The 17,676-nt window shown below is 44.0% G+C and overlaps 1 protein-coding gene across 1 annotated transcript in view; it reads left to right on the forward strand.

Annotated features, from left to right (window-relative positions):
* PTPRS (protein tyrosine phosphatase receptor type S) overlaps positions 1-17,676 on the forward strand; it is a 228,889-nt gene that overhangs the window by 120,155 nt on the left and 91,058 nt on the right. Inside the window, exons 6-7 of the mRNA XM_089535812.1 lie at positions 11,791-11,901; positions 16,701-16,712. Coding sequence (XP_089391938.1) covers positions 11,791-11,901; positions 16,701-16,712 — 123 coding nt within the window. The remainder of the gene's footprint in view (positions 1-11,790; positions 11,902-16,700; positions 16,713-17,676) is intronic.

The raw sequence follows: 17,676 nt of genomic DNA on the forward strand, positions 1-17,676 counted from the left end.
CTGTGCAGGAGAATTGTGGTTGCGGATCCATGCAATTTTGCAAACACTTCCCAACCGATATGTTTTTGGAGGGCTGTGTGGACCTTTATTTGGGGTTGGGCATTAACATGCCCTCCTTCGTGAATGTTCGTGGGTTGGAGGGATTGAATATTACCTGACTTGTCTTCAGAGCTTACTGCCAGTATTGACCCTTGCTCATGGTTAGCGGTTCGGTCTTCATGCCGTCCAAAGCAAGCCAGACCGCATCTGCCACCAGGTAAGCCCCTTGGTGGAGAGAGTCCACTGAAGGTCATCTTAACTCAAGAGTCCCTTAAAAGCAGAAGAAGCTGGAAACATCCAAGTATCACTTGATGAAAAGGAGAGACAAAGTCTCATAACGTACAGTGGATCCTCCACATTCACTGAGGTTATGGGCCCAGGACGCTCATGGAGATGGAAAAACCCTAAATAAAAAACTATTTTCTTTATCAGAGAGAACATCTCTCTAGGAATCCGTAGGTCCTCCAGCACAACTCTATGGTCAATATCTGCCTGATGTTGACCATAGAGAATCATGCTGGAGCACCTACAAATGCTTAGCGCAGTGTTTTCTCTCAAAATCTCTAGGTCCTCCAGTGCAACCTTATGTAAAGTAAAGTTGCACAAGAGGACCAAGAGAGTCGGCAAAAGCCGCAAATGTGGAGGATCAACTGTATAGTGAAAAGTTTTATTCTGGAGTTGGGACAAGACCAACATGATTTAGGATATTACAGTCCCACACACAAAACACAGTGCAGCCAGTCAGGGGCGTGAGGAGAGGAATATGGCACTATAAAGGTTGCTGAAAAGGACTGAAAGTTGGTATTCCTAAATTTCTCAGGTTGGTATTACTAAATTCCTAAACTCCCGCTCTTCCTTTGCCTGTCTTGGAACAGTATTTGATTGATGTGAGTGACAGGTTTGTGAGGTTTCAGCCCTGGGTTGCTAGTAGCATGGCAGCCTCTGAACATGTTCAGAAAGCTTTCAAAGCCTGGTGCTTCCGTCTTTGAAAAGTGAAAGCCGTGGATTTTAGGGTTTTGCAAACCTTGCCAAGTCATAGGTGGTGTGGGCTTCCACCCATAATGGAGCCCATTTGGAGGCATGACCTAGAGACGGAAGAAGGGCTGGCCAGCTGTACTCCTGAACAGGTGTACCTCACCTTTGTGAAGTACACCAGTTGTCATCCTTGGCAGTCCATCTGCCCATTCATCTGTCCTTAATCTATTGAGTTAATTTGCTTTTGATTCTTCAATGTCTTTCAATCTGGCTTCACATTCCACGTCCGTCCGTCAGTGATGTGTCGTGTTCCTCCAAAATGGTCCCAGTTTTGTGTCAGTGTATCTGTGTATGTGTTTCTTGTGTTGATGTGTAACAATGTACATTTTTAAAAAAATAGCTAAAGTTTCCTTCCTGCTGTGCCAACTTCTACAGAAGTGATATTATTTCTTTCCTGGCAACAGTTTTCTCCCTTTTCAAAACAAACAACTAAAATTTTAAGGATGTCGGTTAGGCGAGATATACTGTATATACTCGACTATAAGTTGACCTCATATATAAGTCGAGGGCAGGTTTTGGGGTGGAAATTATGGATTTTTATATGTCCTGTGGATAAGTCGAGGATAAAACTTTGGTGCAGGTACTGAAAGATCTAAAGGATGAAGCAAAGGAAAACAATGCCAGTGAATTTACAAATTACAGCAGGCATAGCTATTTATACTCATACTAAAGATGGATGCATGAGAGAGTAGAAAGGGGTCAGTGCTTCCAGAGCAGATTAAACTCTTGCCTTTCCCCAGGGATGGGGGATACACACACACACACACAGAGAGAGAGAGAGAGAGAGAGAGAGAGAGTGCACCTGCGTCGTACACGGGTGCGCATACACTGAAAGCCGTTCTGGGAGAAGGAACAGCGCATCCCATAAGGAATAATGGAGCGCAACCATGGAGGGTGCATGCTGCCACACCGCCACATACACAAGCCCCATTCATTTAAATGAGGCTTGAGCATAGGCAGAATTCCCTTTACGCGGATCCCCCAGAACGGATCCCCCACATAAAGGAAGGTCAGACTATATATACATATATGAGTTAAAATACAGTACTTACATTGACCCGTGGATAAGTCGACTCAGGTTTTTGGGGTCAATTTTTAACCTAAATTTCTAGACATATACATGAGTATATTCTCTATGTGCAAAAATTGGTTCCATGTCCTATCATCTGTCCTCACTGTTGAGGCTGTCTGCAGCCGATGGGAGTTAGTCCATAAATGTCTGGAGGGTCACAGTGGACCTGTCTTTGTCCTCATGATGAATTAAATCCATACTCCTCATGATTCTGGGCTGATTACTGGAGATAATGCCCTGTTACAGACTGCCAAAATAAAGCTGCTTTGGGTCTCTTTGGAGGTATGCGATTTAAATGATGCATGGGTCCTAAGAGTCCGGAGGTCGCGCCAAAGCCCCACTCCATTCCTAAGCACTGGAGGGCAGCTTTGGGGCAGCTTCCGGATTCTTAGGATGCATGCGTCATTTAAACAGCATACCTCCAAAGAGACGCGAAGCAGCTTTATTTTGGCAGTCTGTAACAGGCCAATGTCTTCTACCAATGCCAGACCATTAGTTTCTTTAGCACAATTTAGGCTAAACTGGATAACCACAGCTCTCCAGGGTCTAACCCAGACCTTGAAGGTGTGCGGAGGGCATTAAATCCATAATAATAATAAAATAAATAACTAAATCCATAATTTTATTCATGTCACTAAATTTGTTTCCCAAAATCTATGAGTCTGGCAAAGGACGGCGACGATAAAGTGACCTCGAATGAATTTTAACTTGGTCCCGCACCTAGTTTTGCAGCAGTGTCCATTTTGGAGAACAAACATCTCTGGTTTTTGTGCACAATAACCTGTCTCTCTGTGAATTCTGTTATGTCATGTGTGCCTGTCCGTGCGTATATGTGTGTGTTCTGTTGTTTTTTTAATTTCCCTTTTAAGCAACTGGCTTATAACAACGCTCTCCTTTTACACTTTCCCCCCCTTTTTTTCTTTTTTCTGTTTCCTTTTTCGTTTTGTTCCGCTCAGATACCTTTGGTAAGTGTGGTTTCCACTTGGATAAATCATTCCTTCCCTGTAAAAGAACAACCAAGAGACCCAAACCTGCTACTGCCCAAATGTTGTTGCCCGTCCCATCCCAGTCTCAACCCTCTCCCTAAGACTAATTCCTTCTTTAATGGCTTTCTCCCAACAGGCATGCAGCTTGTCTCTTTTACTAACGAATTTTCTTCAGTAGGGATATTCTGCCTGTTTTAAAATCTTATCGAACAAAGGGGTATCGCAGGCTTCCAAACAAGATCAATTCTTGCCATCTCAAATTCCATTCTAGGAAAAGAACGCTTCCTAATTTCTAACATAACACAGGCGTGTTGCCCTTGCATTTCTCAGCGGCAAAGTTGCCGGACGACACCCAAAAAGTGCAGCGTGTCCCATGACTTTTCTTCCTTTATGTATTTTTGCCCTTACAATTTGATTCAGGCCTTGAAGTTTCACATCTAATGGCTATGTGTGAGCAGTTTTCTAGGGGGAAAGGTTTATCATGTAGCGGAAAGAAGATGCAACTGAAGGATTCCATATGGGCCTTTGGTATCCGCCGGAGTTTGGTTACAGGACCCTCCGTGGATCTATGGATACCCGAGTCCCATTAAATACAACGGCACAGTTGGTATCCCTTTATGGCAAAATCAAGGTTTGCTTTTTTGGAATTTATATATTGTTTTAAGATATTTTCAAACTATGGATGCTTGAATCCGCGGATTAAAAAAATCCATGGATATAGAGGGCTGACTGTAAATCGCTAGATGATGGAAGCTCCAGTCCAACAGGGTTACACTGCTCTCGCTTCACATTAGTAACAAGATGAAGAATTTGTGACTCCCCAAATGTTATCAGACTGACCCCCATTATTCCTAGAAATTAGTTGCAATAGCCCAGGATGATGAGAGTTGCATTCACAAGCATCTGGAAGGCCTGGCCTCACAAAGAGTGGTATATTCTAAGGAATATACTGTGAAATGTTATCTGGCACTAGCAAAATGTCATGTTCTGACTTTTCTTGCAACATGTTCCCTTGTTCTGAAGGCACGTCCCTCTGACATGATCCAGCGCATTTGCCAGGGACACCCCTGGGAGGCATCCCAGTTGCTTGCTTCGAAGGTGACAACGGCAAAATGCACACAAACACACACATACAACTGCCCAAGAGAATTCCTTTGGCAGATGCTAGCGGGGACTGTCTTGCCGTAGTTACCATGGAGATCAGGCCTTTCCGCATCTCCTTGGCTCGCTTTTTCTCTTCTTTTGTGCGTAATGGAAGCCTTCTTTGAACACTCGAGGCCAAAGCTGGTGCATCAATTTCAGGGAGGCATGGGAAGCCATCATTCCCATAATGCGGGCACTGTGTGCCCCTGAGAATGTGCAAAGTGCATTGCTTCCACCCTTTGTCTGAATCCCCATTTGCTGCTTGCCCCGCTGTGTGAAAAATCCAAACTCTTGAGCTCCTTAGATGTGAAACTTCAACAAAAGAAGAGGGGGGAAAAGTCTACCATCTGTGTCCTGGAGTGTATCCACACTGCACAACTCCAGCAGTTTGATACCACTTTAACTGCCCAGGCTCCATCTTGCCGCAAACTGGAATATGTAGTTTGATCCCCCCTCCCCCCCCAAAATGAGATATTTAGACTTTCCCCTGCACTTCCTTGAGTTATAGCGGTAAGGCCCTATACAGGATGGCCCGAAAGGCCAGCCTGGGGGCAAAGACAGGGTGACACGTCCAGATGACACGTGCCCTTGATGATGCCCCTAGGGTACCATGATGCTTTGCACTGCTCCAGACGGCGCATGGCATCATGGCGCACCTCTGGTGCTGCATCCACCTCTGCATCCACCTCTGGTGCTGCCTGTGGCTATGGCACCCTTTCAAGGATGCAAAAAGGAGCCACTTTTTGCGGCTCTTTTTGCGACCTCTAGAGGCCAGATCAGGGCTGCGGTGCGCGATTGCTGCAGCCTCATGCTGCCGATTTGAGGCTGTCTGTCGAGCCCCTAAATCTCAAAATTGAGATACTTGGACTTTCCCCCTGCACTTCCTTGAACTATAGCAGTAGAGCTCAAAATTGCGGTACTTGGAATGTCCCCCTTCCCTTCCTTAAATGGTAGCACTAGAGCGCACACAGCAAATTCCATTGCCTCCCAAACCTACAAATCCTAGGTTTCAATGGAATGGAGCTGCGGCAGTTGTAGCGGTATCAGAGTGCTCAAAATATACAGTGTGGATGCCGCCTTTTTGCCCTGGTGTTTCTACTCACTCCATCTTTTTTATATTTCCGGCGGTCCAATGTATCTACCCATAGGATCTTTTATGGGTTACACAGGTTCTAAAATATACATTTGGAAGCGGAAATAATTCCGTGTGTGGTTTTCCAAAGGCCTCTTTTGGTCACAAAATCATAGAGTTGGAAGGGGTCCCCAAAGGCCATCCAGTGCAACCTACTTCTGCAATGCAGGAAGACACAGTCAGAGTAATCCAGCCTCTGTTTAAAAGCCTTCAAAGGTCTTCTCTTTCGAGCAAGACAATCAAAGCAAGGCAGGGAAGGACATTGTTACAAAAAGGAAGCCGCTGCTACTAGCGGTTTTTCGGAGCAGAAATTCTCCTTTTGCAAACATTTTTGAGCAAAGGTTTTTTGGCAGGTTTGGAAAAACAGATGTGGAGCCTGTAGGTCGCTCAACCCCTGTTCTGAAAGGATGTCACCGTTCGATGCTAAGCCTTTGGGAAAACTCTTGCTCCCGTTGCAAGGACGAGAGCGCATAAACGTGACACCTGGACCCAAATTCAGAGCGACGTCTCCTCTTAACCGCAGTCCCAGGTTCTCAACCTTGACCTTTCCAGAGAGTTGCATTAAACGGCTCTGGATGCTGAAGGAATCTGACAAGCCGAAAAAAGGCAAGGGTGAGCCTTGGCTTCCAAGTCACTCTGGTCTTTTCCTTTTAGCATTTGGCTCTTTAAACCCCCGTTTTGTAACGCTGTTTTCCTCCCACCCATCCATTTCAAGTTTAAAAAAATTAAATTGGAGGAAGGACTGGGAGAGAAAAAGAGAGTTAGAGAGACAAGATGTACCCAGTTGCCTTTCCACCAAGCCGTTCCCCAGCGGACTCTGTCCCTGTTCGTGTCTCTTTTCCCCCCAAAATGCTCCAGGGATGTGTCACAGATGGCAGATTTTTTCTCTCTAAAAAAACTCTATTTTTATTATTATGGTTCCACTCTGAATTTTGGAGACAGACGGGTGATGTGTTCGAGGCTGTTCTATTTCCACTGAACAAACCCACCACCCCTTGCTACTTTCCCTCTTCTTCCTTGCTCTTTTCCTTCTCTCTTCCTTGGCTATCTTTCCAAAACCACAGAGCTGCTTCTCGGTAGAGGTTAGACCAACTTTAACGCTCCCTTTCTGTCTCCTCCTAGCTAACTAGCCCTGCTTTTATTAACATTAACTAGCCATTAACCTTACTTAGAAGCTAACCCCCCTCTCTTTAGATTACCTTCCTTAACCTTTTCTTTAACTGGAGCCTGAATCTAACTAGATCCTCTAACCAGCTTTAACCGTGTAACGTTTGCCCTCTCCCTATCCAACTGCCGATGACTAATAACAAAGAATAACTAGGTTTATTTTACCTTTTATCCTGAAAACAATGCATTTAATGGTTCAAGGAAAAGGCCATCGGGGAGAAAAAAATATTTTAAGTGAAGCTGCAGAGTTAAGTAGAAAAGACATCCGATGTCACTACTTCTGCCGATGTTGTTTGGTGACCTTTGTTTGGCAAGTCGGGATATCAAGTTATTTTAAATTTGGGCGTCCCCCAAAGAGAAAGGCAGCATAATCCGCATCTTGTACCTTATTTCGGAGGCCCCCTGTCTGTCAAAATGAGCTGCTTTCTTCAAAAACTCAGGGAACACTCATGCGACAAAGAGCAATGTGTTGACTTCTCAAGAACGGGTCCTGCAAGCCCTTTGCTTTGTTTTCAGGATTGGGGTAAAACCCTAGAGAGCTCAATAATAGACGTTAATGGTTTGAGAGAACGCTTGGAAAGCCAGTGGGAGAAAGGAGCTCTGGTTTTGCAATTTTATCAGGAAGATGGCTTCAGTTCGGGAGGCTGGCAGCCGTGCATTTCTTTAGGCGCAAGGCTGAGAATGATTTCTGCCTGCGAGATCCTCCATAGTGTCTCTGAGCCTGGGCAGAGTGCCTGCCTGTCACTCCGAGAGCAAAACCTTTTGCAGTATATCCATAGGCAGAGAAAGAGAGAGAAGTCTTCCCTGTCACTGGATGTGTGGTGTAGTGGTTTGAGCATTGGACTGCAACTCTGGAGACCAGGGTTCAAATCCATGCTCAGCCATGAAATAATGCAAGGTGATGTTGGTCAAGTGACACGCTTTCAGCCTCAGAGGATAACCATGGCAATCCCCCTTTGAAGAAACTTGCCAAGAAAACCCTGTGATAGGCTCACCTTAGGGCTGCCATAAGTGACCCTAAGGTGTACATCACACCCATAATGTGAGACATTGCACCCTTAAGTTGCATCACACCCATAATGTGATGTAAAGTCATAACCTCAAGTTGCTGTCCGACAGCAATAGGGTAGATTCCTTTACAGGTTTACCACCTTGATGGAAATGGCGTAGACCCAGATGAGCAGCTGACTGAGGCTAGTGGGCTGTATCAGCCCCTTAAGAGCCTTGGAGAGGTATTTGTCCACACACAATAGATAGATAGATAGATAGATAGATAGATAGATAGATAGATAGCATGAGCTTTTGCAGATTTGAGCCTACTTCCTCAGTTGCATTGCTCTGTGAAGGCTCATGCTATCCACTTCTTTCTTTCAGTCAGTCTTGAAGGTGCTACAAGATCCCTTTGCAGACTAAACGGGTCCTTAAACCTGGAACCTATTTATTGGTTTCATTTTATATGCCACCTCTTGGGAGCAACATGGAACCCAAGGCGGCTGAGAAAAAGATTTGGCTGAAAACAATAACATTTTAAACGCAGCTAAAACCGTCGGATTGAAAGAATCAGTATGGGATCATTAAAAAGCATCCAAAAGTTAAATATACAGCCCACAAACCACTAGGACCCTCCTGGAAGTAATGGCACATTAAAAGCCGGCTTGGATAAAAAGGTCTTTTCCTGCCAGCCGAAGGAGAGCAGGGAGGAAGGGAATTGCAGAAAGTGGGAGCAGCCACCAAAAAGGCACTCTCCCATATCTTTACCCAACAACCTTGCGATAGTGATGGAACCAAGAGAAGCTTTTCCCCATAGATCTTAAGACTCTGGCAGGTTCCTATAAGGTCTTTCAGATAGTCTGATCTTTCAGATAGTATGGAACAGTGGTTATCTTCCATTTGTTTTGGACTTCAGATCCCAACACCCCCAACAGACAGGAATTATGGCAGCTAAAATCTAAAACATCTGGAGGACCAAAGGTTGAGAACCACTGGTCTGGAGCTAACCTTCTGCAGGCAAAGGAGATGTTCTGCCCATAGCTGTTTTCCCTGCATTCAAAAGAACAACAGTGTCATCTTTGTAAAAGAATTTAGTAACGCATTTTCCATAGTTGCTTGGCCAGCCTCCTGACTAGTCGAAGGGAACACCGAACATCCACCGATCTGGAAATAGCGCCACATTTCTGCCTCCTCTTCAGGGCCAAAATAGGGTTTAGAAGTGAGATCTCCAGCCAAAATCTTCCTTGGAGCATTGGGGTTCCTTTCTCCCGCTGGGCAAATCCATAAAATTCCTGGGAGGGGTTTATGGTTTTGGTTTTGTTTCTTTGTTCCACTCGTTTTTTTCACGTCTATTTTTTTTTTGTTTGTTTGTTTCCCTTTTTGTTTTTCCTTGCAGAAGGTACTCCAATCCGAGGTAAGAAAACCCTGCGCGCACACCGACACGCATAAGAGCGCATAGATTTTTCCCCCCCGTTCTTAAGTGCTGTGTTTTACCTCTCGCTTATAACCAGTTCTCGTTCCGTGTAGTTGTGCAGTTTTGAATCTAGAGGTTATTTTGTCAATGTTTTCACCGTTGTGGGTTTTTTGCCCCAGCCCACCCCTCCGTTACCTGTGTCTCCCCATCCCACCTTCTGCTTTATTTCTTTATATTTGTCTTTTTATTTTCAATTTGTATATAATTCTTTATATCTCACCATTGGGCCTTTCTCTCTTTCGGACCAAAGTCGGGGAGGAAAGGTTTCCTAGTACATGTTTGCAATATACGATACCAGTTTCAAAACGGAGCTCTTTTTAGGACGCTAAGAGCTGGGATGTATTTCTCTGCGGTTATTTTATTTTACTCTTTGTTAAAAGAAAATGAAATCCTTCAGCAAATGCGGTAGTGCTTAATTTGATCCATCGCCATGCTCTGGAAGGCACAAAGTGGGAAAATGTAATGAAATTACGCTGGTTATTTTCTGATGCGGGGAATAACTAGGGGGGAAAGGACATTGGAAAAGCTTTGCTGACAACTGCTACCTAGATTTCTCAATGGGATGCCCACCAGCAAAAATGGGAGGCAACAGTAGCCTTGCATGCCTTTTATCTCTGGCACTGAATGATCTGAGAAGCTTTGCCCCTTTACATGGAGGTTCCATTTTTGCTATTATTAAGAGGCAGCCAAAATAAAAATACTGCTGTAGAATTGTGTAAATTGTGAAGTCGAAAGCTTTCATGGCCAACATCCATAGTTTTTGGTGGGTTTGGGGGGCTATGTGGCCATGTGCTAGAAGAGTTTATTCCTGACGTTTCGCCAGCATCTGTGGCTGGCATCTTCAGAGAATGCTGACATGGAAGAGAGTGGGATAGATAGATAGATAGATAGATAGATAGATAGATAGATAGATAGATAGATAGACAGACACACATATATACATACATACACACACATATTGAAGATGCCAGTCACAGATGCTGGCGAAACATCAGGAATAAACTCTTCTAGCACATGGCCACATAGCCCCCAAAACCCACAAAAAACTATTCTGTACATTATTAGATGGAGGGAAGGCGTAGACCAGTGGTCCCCAAACTGTGCTCTTTTAAGGGATTTTGGACTTCAGCTCCCAGCATCCCAGACTATTGGCCAACATGGCTGAGGCTTCTGGGAGCTGAAACCCAAAATCTCTTAAAGGGCACAGTTTTGGGGACCACTAATGTAGACATTTGGTTGTTCTTCCCAGAGAAAATGGGTGCAATGACTGTCCTTCCCAGTTTTATTTGTCTTTGCAAAGAGAAAGGGCAAAAACACAAGCGATTCTTTTATTTGTCAGCTAAAGGGTAAAGCCCCTGCCTTGCATCCATGGGTTGCCAAGGTAGCCAGGGATCTCATTGCAGGTATGTAACTTTACTCATGCCGGATTTTTAAAAAACAGGAAGGGGGGAAAAAAGGAAAGAGCACAGACCTAATGATTATTAGAGTATGTCTCCACTAGAGCAATGCGCCAATTGAGGAACGCATCTCTTGTGAAGGTGGCCGCCAGAGAGAGAGAGAGAGAGAAATAGGTCAAGTGCATGCGCTTCTATTATAGATTCCTGGCCTGCGTGCACAAAAAATTCAGTTGGCTCCTTGAAGTATCAAAGAGACTCCATTAACACCGGTGATAACATTTTCGTCTCGCTTGCCTGGTCTCTGAGAGCTCTGCCACCAACAGAATGGCAGCTCCTGGAGAATTTAAGCGACCCAGCCATTGCATTAGCTTGGATTTCTCTTGTACACTGCCCCCATGTTTGTGTGAATGTCGCCTGTCGACTTCTGGGACTCTTGCATTTCGTGGGGTTTACTTAGGCGAGGAAGACTCAGAGGTGGGGTTTTGCCAGTTCCTTCCTCTGAAATGTCCCCTATGGCGCCTGGTATTCTTTAGCAGTCTCCATCCAAGTACTAACCAGGATTGAACCTGCTTAGCTTTCAAGATCAAATGGGAGCGGGTGCCCCGCTTCCCAAATCTAATACGCCTAATGTTAAATTGTGATGTATAGTACAACCCTAATATCCACGGGGAATATGTTCCCACACTTGCCGTGGGAACATGAAACCGTGGATAATAGCAAGCCCTATTGAAATGAATGACTTCCGGGAGAGGTTGAGCATAGACTTACACTGGAGGACTTAGAGATTCCTAGACAGAATGCCTCTCTAGGTATTTCTAGGTCCTCCAGTGCAACTCTGTGGTCTAATTCCATCAGAAGCATACCATAGAATCCAATGGAGGACCTAAAAATGCCTAGAGAGAACATACGTTTTTGGGACATGGGTGAGTGAGACCATGGATACAACGTTCATACTGTGATCCTCATGGAGTCCTACTCCAACAGTAAAACCACTTCATTGCCTTGAGTGTTCTGTTGTAATGAAGGACTCCAGGAGAACTGGATATTGATATAAGAAGTGTAACTTTCTCAAGGTGGGAAAAGGGAGGAGTAATTTTATGCATAGGCTTCTCCAACTTGGGGGCTGCCTCATGCTTTCGGACTACAACTCACATCAGCCTCAGTGAGCATGGTCACATAGGTGATAGGAGTTGTAGTCCAAAACATGAAAGTTGGAGAAGGCTTCACAGGAGCCGCTCTCTCCTGCTCTGCTCATCCTTCCCTTCATGCCCACCATCACCGAATTAACATATTTCTTGGCGTCTCCTTTCTTTCTTTCTTTCTGTCTGTCTTGCCTTCTCTCCTTTCCGTTCTAGGTGGCCTTCAGATTGACAGCAGCGAAGAGACCGATCAGGGGAAATACGAGTGCGTGGCCAGCAATAGCGCCGGCGTGCGCTACTCTTCACCCGCTAACCTATATGTGAGAGGTAGGGAGCGCCGCAGCTCACAACAAATGGCAAATGCAACCTTCCTACACGCCTGCATTTGTGTGCGCTTGGTGGGTTTTCTGGTGGCCCTCTACAGTGTTGTTGGGTTTTCTGCCTTTTCGTTCTACAAATTCCAGAAGGGTTGACATCAGATTCGATCTGGAAGGAAACAGTGCCATTTTGGGAGGAAATAAGACTCTCAGGCATACTAGGGTTGGGAGTAACATAATTGTGTGTGATCATGCACCAATGGTACAAAAGGAATTGCCTTGTAAGTGGGCACAGGGCATGATCAAGGTATAGCATGTGCACCCAAGGGTGACATTGGCACCTGGCATCCTTTGGCAAGTCCAAGGTACCCACCCCACCTGTTCCAGGTTGTCCGTGGTCACCATAACCAGGTAATGGTGCCAGAATCCATGGGAGAAGAAACTGGCATACAGTCCACCCTCAGCATATGTGCCCTCGCCGTACGCAGATTCCAGCTTACGCAGATGGTGAGAGTCAAGGGACAAAAGCTGGATTTGTTATCAAAGCCAAACCATACCCATTCTTTCCTGGGGCCCATTTGCACTCTGCAGTTATACTGGTATGTTTCCACTTTAACTGCCATGGCTCCTTTCTCTGGAAAGCTGGGGTTTGGAATTAAGAGAAGGGCATTTAGACTACTCTAGAGCAGTGATTCTCAGGGTCTGGCCTTCCAGGTGTTTTGGACTTCAGGTCTCAGAATCCCAGACCATGGGTCAAGATGGCTGACCAAAATACCTGGAAGACCAGAGTTTGGGAATCATTGCTCTAGAGCCTCCCCGAACTACAAACCCCAGGATTCCATAGAATTCAGCCATGACTCCAAGTGGAATCATAGCGCTATATTTGTGTGGTGTGAAGTGGCCCCTGATCTGTGCCACTTTATGATCTGGGTCTATTAATGCTATGCAGTTGTACCACTATTATTCCACTTAAACTGCCATGGTTCCAGCCTATGAAACCTTGGTATTTACAGTGCAAGGAGGAGCATTTAGAGTTCTCAGCCAGAGAGCTTTATGCCTCCCCAAACCACACCTCCCAGGAATCCATAGGATAGGACTATGGTAGTTAAAGTGGAATAATCATGCTCTAATTGTGTAATGTGAATGGAAACCAATTCTAAGACTAGGGGGACGTATTCTCGCAACCTGGGTTGTTTGTAATTGTATAAAGGACTGAACAGTTATTTCAGCCAAAAATTAAACGGAGATTTTTCAAAATGGTGCAGCTGGAACTATGTGCAATGTGTAAAGATATTTTGCAGCCCACACCCAAGTGGCCACATTTCATATTTACCCTATTTAGTCCTATTGGTTTCGGCTCCAAAATTGAAATTCTCCAGAATTTATATGAACTGGTATAATCTAGAATAACAGTTCCCAACCTTTGGTCTTTCATTTGTTTTGGACCTCAGGTCCCAGAAGCCCCAGCCAACTTGGCCAAGGGTCAGGGATGGAGCTAAATCCACATCATTTGGAGGATTAAACCACTGGCACTGGAACAGATGCCGCTATGGTTCCATCTATTCATGCAATACCCTGTGATCCTAAAACAGACCACACAGTTTAGGATCTTGGTTTGATTTTCACCTCCAAAACCTCAGGAGATTTGTGGTGCTACAGAGGACTGCCTTTCTTAATGGCTATCAGGATGCAGTCCTATGACTTGAGTCTAACAGCATTGTGCCAGAAATCTTTTCATACCAAGTCAGGTCAACAGAAAGGCCGACGTGAGAGTTCAAAACTTTGAAGGTGCCATCTCAAATGTGTAGCTTTTGCTTGGGATACAAAGAGGTCAACAAAGGAGTCAACAAATCAAAATTTTCACAGACAGCACCCCAAAAAGTAACCAAGGGCTGAACAGGATTCACGAGAGAGTAGTCTGAAAGGATCATCTGTCACCTTTCCAAATTTCTTAGACCAAGACAAGTGGATTGACTCGCTCACGTGCCTTGAATACATTGATTCTCAAACTTTGGTCCTCCAGATGTTTTGGACTTCAGCTCCCAGAATTCCTGACTGTTGGCAAGGTGGCTGGGACTAATGGGAGTTGAAGTCCAAAAACCTGATGGAGGAGCAAAGTTTGGGAATTACTGCTTTAATTGGTGTCCGAATTGGGGTTTCAACTAAATCCAAAGAGTCTCCCGATCTCCTTTTTCACAAGATGCCATGAGCTAGGTTTTGTGTGATATGATCCCCTTATTAAAAGGAGGGAGGTCAATTTCCATTTTTTAATAGTTCCCCACTGCACACAAATGGCCAAATTCTATAAAACCTGTGACTTGTAAGACAGAACCTACTTCACCAGCTCCATATTGGATAAATACAATCTCTTTCTCACCTCTGACATTGGGGTTGTTTGTGTCTCTGGCCTGGACCAATATATGGCAGATGCGCTATGTTCAGAGCAATGAATCATCAGGTATAGAGGCTTGCTACAGACAAATTGTCCAATGTTACCATTTCTTTCCTGTTTTTAGGAACACAACTTGGTGCTGCTGGGTGTTTTTTTTTTTAACTATTTATTATTTTGTTATATTTTTTACATCCAAGCAATTTAATTTAAAAGAAGCCTTTTTGTTGTGGTTGTTTTGTTGCTGTGACCATTCGGCAGAAAGAGGGGGGGAAATGTTATATATTGTTATATTAATGTCTGTCTGGGCTTCTGGGTTCTCAACCAGCAGTACAGAATATTAGCCTCTCATCTTGGGCCAAAAGAAATCTTTTTTTACCTATTGTTTCTATACAGTGGATAAACAAAAATCTCTGAAGTCTTGAGGCTGAGTTCACATTTGTTCCCTTTCCTGGGTTTTAAGGAATGAAAGTTTGAACCTGCCATGATTTGGAGCTTTGGAACTTGTTCCTCCTTCTTAGGAAGGATTTCCCCCCAAATAAATAAGTAAATGAATTCAACGTAATTGCTTGCTTTATGTAAATTGCATTCATTCTATTCCCATAAAGTTGGAATGGTTTGGCATGCTCAGCTATAATGAACAGTAAAATAAGAGTCTTTCCAGAAATCTTGATAGACCTCCTGTTTTCTTGAGAGAATTAATGCTTGTGCTGATTCAGTGCTGTGCCATAGTGGCACCTAGTGGCACAAAACAAGCATTACATGGTATTAGAGCAGCAACCTCAAGTGTGATTCATGAACATGAAAAATTAAGCTGTCCCAAACTCATGTGACGAACAGAAATGATATATTGCCACATGTTGATTGTTCCAGCTGTCTCAAGAACCAGTTGGATATCTGCTTCCAAAAGTTACATATATATACATCAGTGTTTGTGGAGACTTCAGTGTGAGTTCAAAACTGGGATTACTATGCTAGATGCAGCTGGGAACTGGTATCTCTGGTGGCATAGGAGTTGATGGCGAATGCCATGGGAGTTCGCTTGACTGGCTGGCTGCCTTTCACGCTGTCTTTAATAATGTCTGTTTTTCATTTGTATCAATATTCTCCAAGAGGAAAGAAAGGGAAAGGGCTGAATGTAGTCCTTTTGGGGGGGGCAATATGGTGGTGGGGGTGATGTGTGAGATTGGGGTGATGATTCTGTGCACAGTCCCGCACCCCTTTGGTTGTTGCTGAGTCTTGAGCAAGCTTGCCGTTTTTCAAATCATCCCATGATCTGGATTCCTAAAGGATATCAGGGGCGAGTAGGACGTGTAAGATGGTTCTCCTCCTTTTATTATTTTGGTTTTGGTTTTTTACACTGCGAGGAGAGAGTGAGGGTCTGTATTTTCTGCTCCTTCCTGAGAGCGTTTGGATGAGACGGGAGGTGACCAGGGTTGGATGGTTTCTAAGGCATGTCCACATGGGTTGCTGGGTGAATTTTCCCTGTGCTAAAGCCGGGGTGATCAAAAACAACCTCCAGACCTAAAACAAAAAATGAAAACAGAGAATCCAGGACTTGGGTTGGAGTTTGGGCAACCATTTCCCCATTGGCAATGGTTGGAGGAGATGCCAATGTCTGCACCCACTTCACCCAGAATTCGGAGCAGGAGCCAAGAACAGCCTCCATATTGCCAGTTGCGGGAATCGGAAACATGTAAAATCCATGTGTCCAATGTTTGCACCCAGTGCATTGCAAAATACGGATTCGGAACAGGAGCCGGCCACCATATTGTCAGTCGCGGGAATCGGAAACATGTCAAATCCATGTGTCCGATTCCAGACGAGATCCCCATGCGGGACATGCCTTGCGAGGTCTTGGAGTCTTTTTGCATTGGAAATGCTGCCGAAGAGGATGCCTACGAGGGAAGCGGGAGGAAGGGGGTGAAAGAACCAGTTTCCATCATTGGGGGGGTACAGTGTTGGGCGTGCTAATCTTTCTTTCCTTGAGCCGCCAGGAGGCTCGGCAGGTTTCGATGCGAGCCACCGGGTTGCCGAACAGAGCTGCGGATCCCCTGAGTTATCGGGGTGGCGGGGGGGATGCTAAATTTATGGGACGTTAAATTTAAATAAGGTGTTCCCCCCCCGTAACGCAGATCCCTGTATCAATATATCTGCTCCTTGGTTACCCCGATGGGCAAGAATGAGTGGGGCTCAAAACAAGGGAGGGACATTCGGATATACTTTTTTAAAAGCCTTTTCTAAAGAAAAGAAAAGTTAAAGGCGGAGAAAAAAAGAAAAGAAAAGAGAAAACGAGAAAGCAATTCGATTTGCGGTTGCTAGCTGTGAAGGCCTTTTTTTACTCTCTCTGTGTTTCCCCTATTTTCTCTCTTCTCCTCATGTCATTGTGTTCTGCATCAAATCCCCTTAACATCCCTCAGAGCTTCGAGAAGGTTGGTGTGGTTTTTTTTCTTTTTTACTTTCTTTATACCCACATTTTTACATTTCTTAAAAATAATAAATAATAATAATAAAAATTTAAAAAAAATTAAATAAAATTTTAAAAAATAAGAGAGAGAAATATTTATATATATATCTATATCTAGATATCTCTATATATATCTTTTTCATTTAAAAAAAAGGGAGCGGAAAAAATAGATGAAATTTAATTTTTAATTTAAAAAAAAAAGAAAAAGAGAGAGAGAGAAAGAAAGAAAAAGCGAGAAATGCGATCTATCTATATATTATCTATATATCGAGCAAAGATGGCGAGCGAGACCCGCTCGTTCTCGGGTCTCGTCGGCGATGAGTTGAGTTGCATTGTGGGCGTCTTTTTTCTGCATCCGTTGGTAACGTTGCTGCGTTATGTGCACTTTTTTCTGTCGTCATGGTTACCTTGCCGTATGGACATTTCGGCCTGATGCATGATGGAAGAATGCGATCGCCAGTCTTTGCATGCGATAGTCCTCTTTTTATATTACTATAATTTTCCATTTCGTTTCCTTTCATTGCAGGAAGATCTTTTTCTTTTTTTACACATATATGATTTGTTTTGGAATATTTCATTTCCCCCCCACCGTTTTCTTAAACGTCTCTCTGTCTGTGTGTATATATATCTATATACATATGATTTTCAAAGAACGGTTATTCCGTTTTGTTAAGTTTTTCCCACCCTTTTTGTTTTGGTTAAGTATTCAATTTCAATATTTTTTTTAATGATGATTTTTATTTTTCTGGATTTTTCTTTCTCTTTCTCTTTCTCTCTCTCTCTCTCTTTTATTTATCTCCTCTTTCCCCGTCTTCTTCGTTGGTTTCGGTCGGTTATGCTGTGCTGTAATTTCTTTATTCCAAATGCATTGTGGACAAAAGCCAGTGTTCCTGCTTCCTTACCCATCTCCGAATCTACCTCCTTTTTTC

This window comes from Sceloporus occidentalis, unplaced genomic scaffold (assembly GCF_023333645.1).
Source record: "Sceloporus occidentalis isolate IW3139 unplaced genomic scaffold, rSceOcc1.0.p SCAF_8, whole genome shotgun sequence".
NCBI lineage: Eukaryota > Metazoa > Chordata > Lepidosauria > Squamata > Phrynosomatidae > Sceloporus > Sceloporus occidentalis.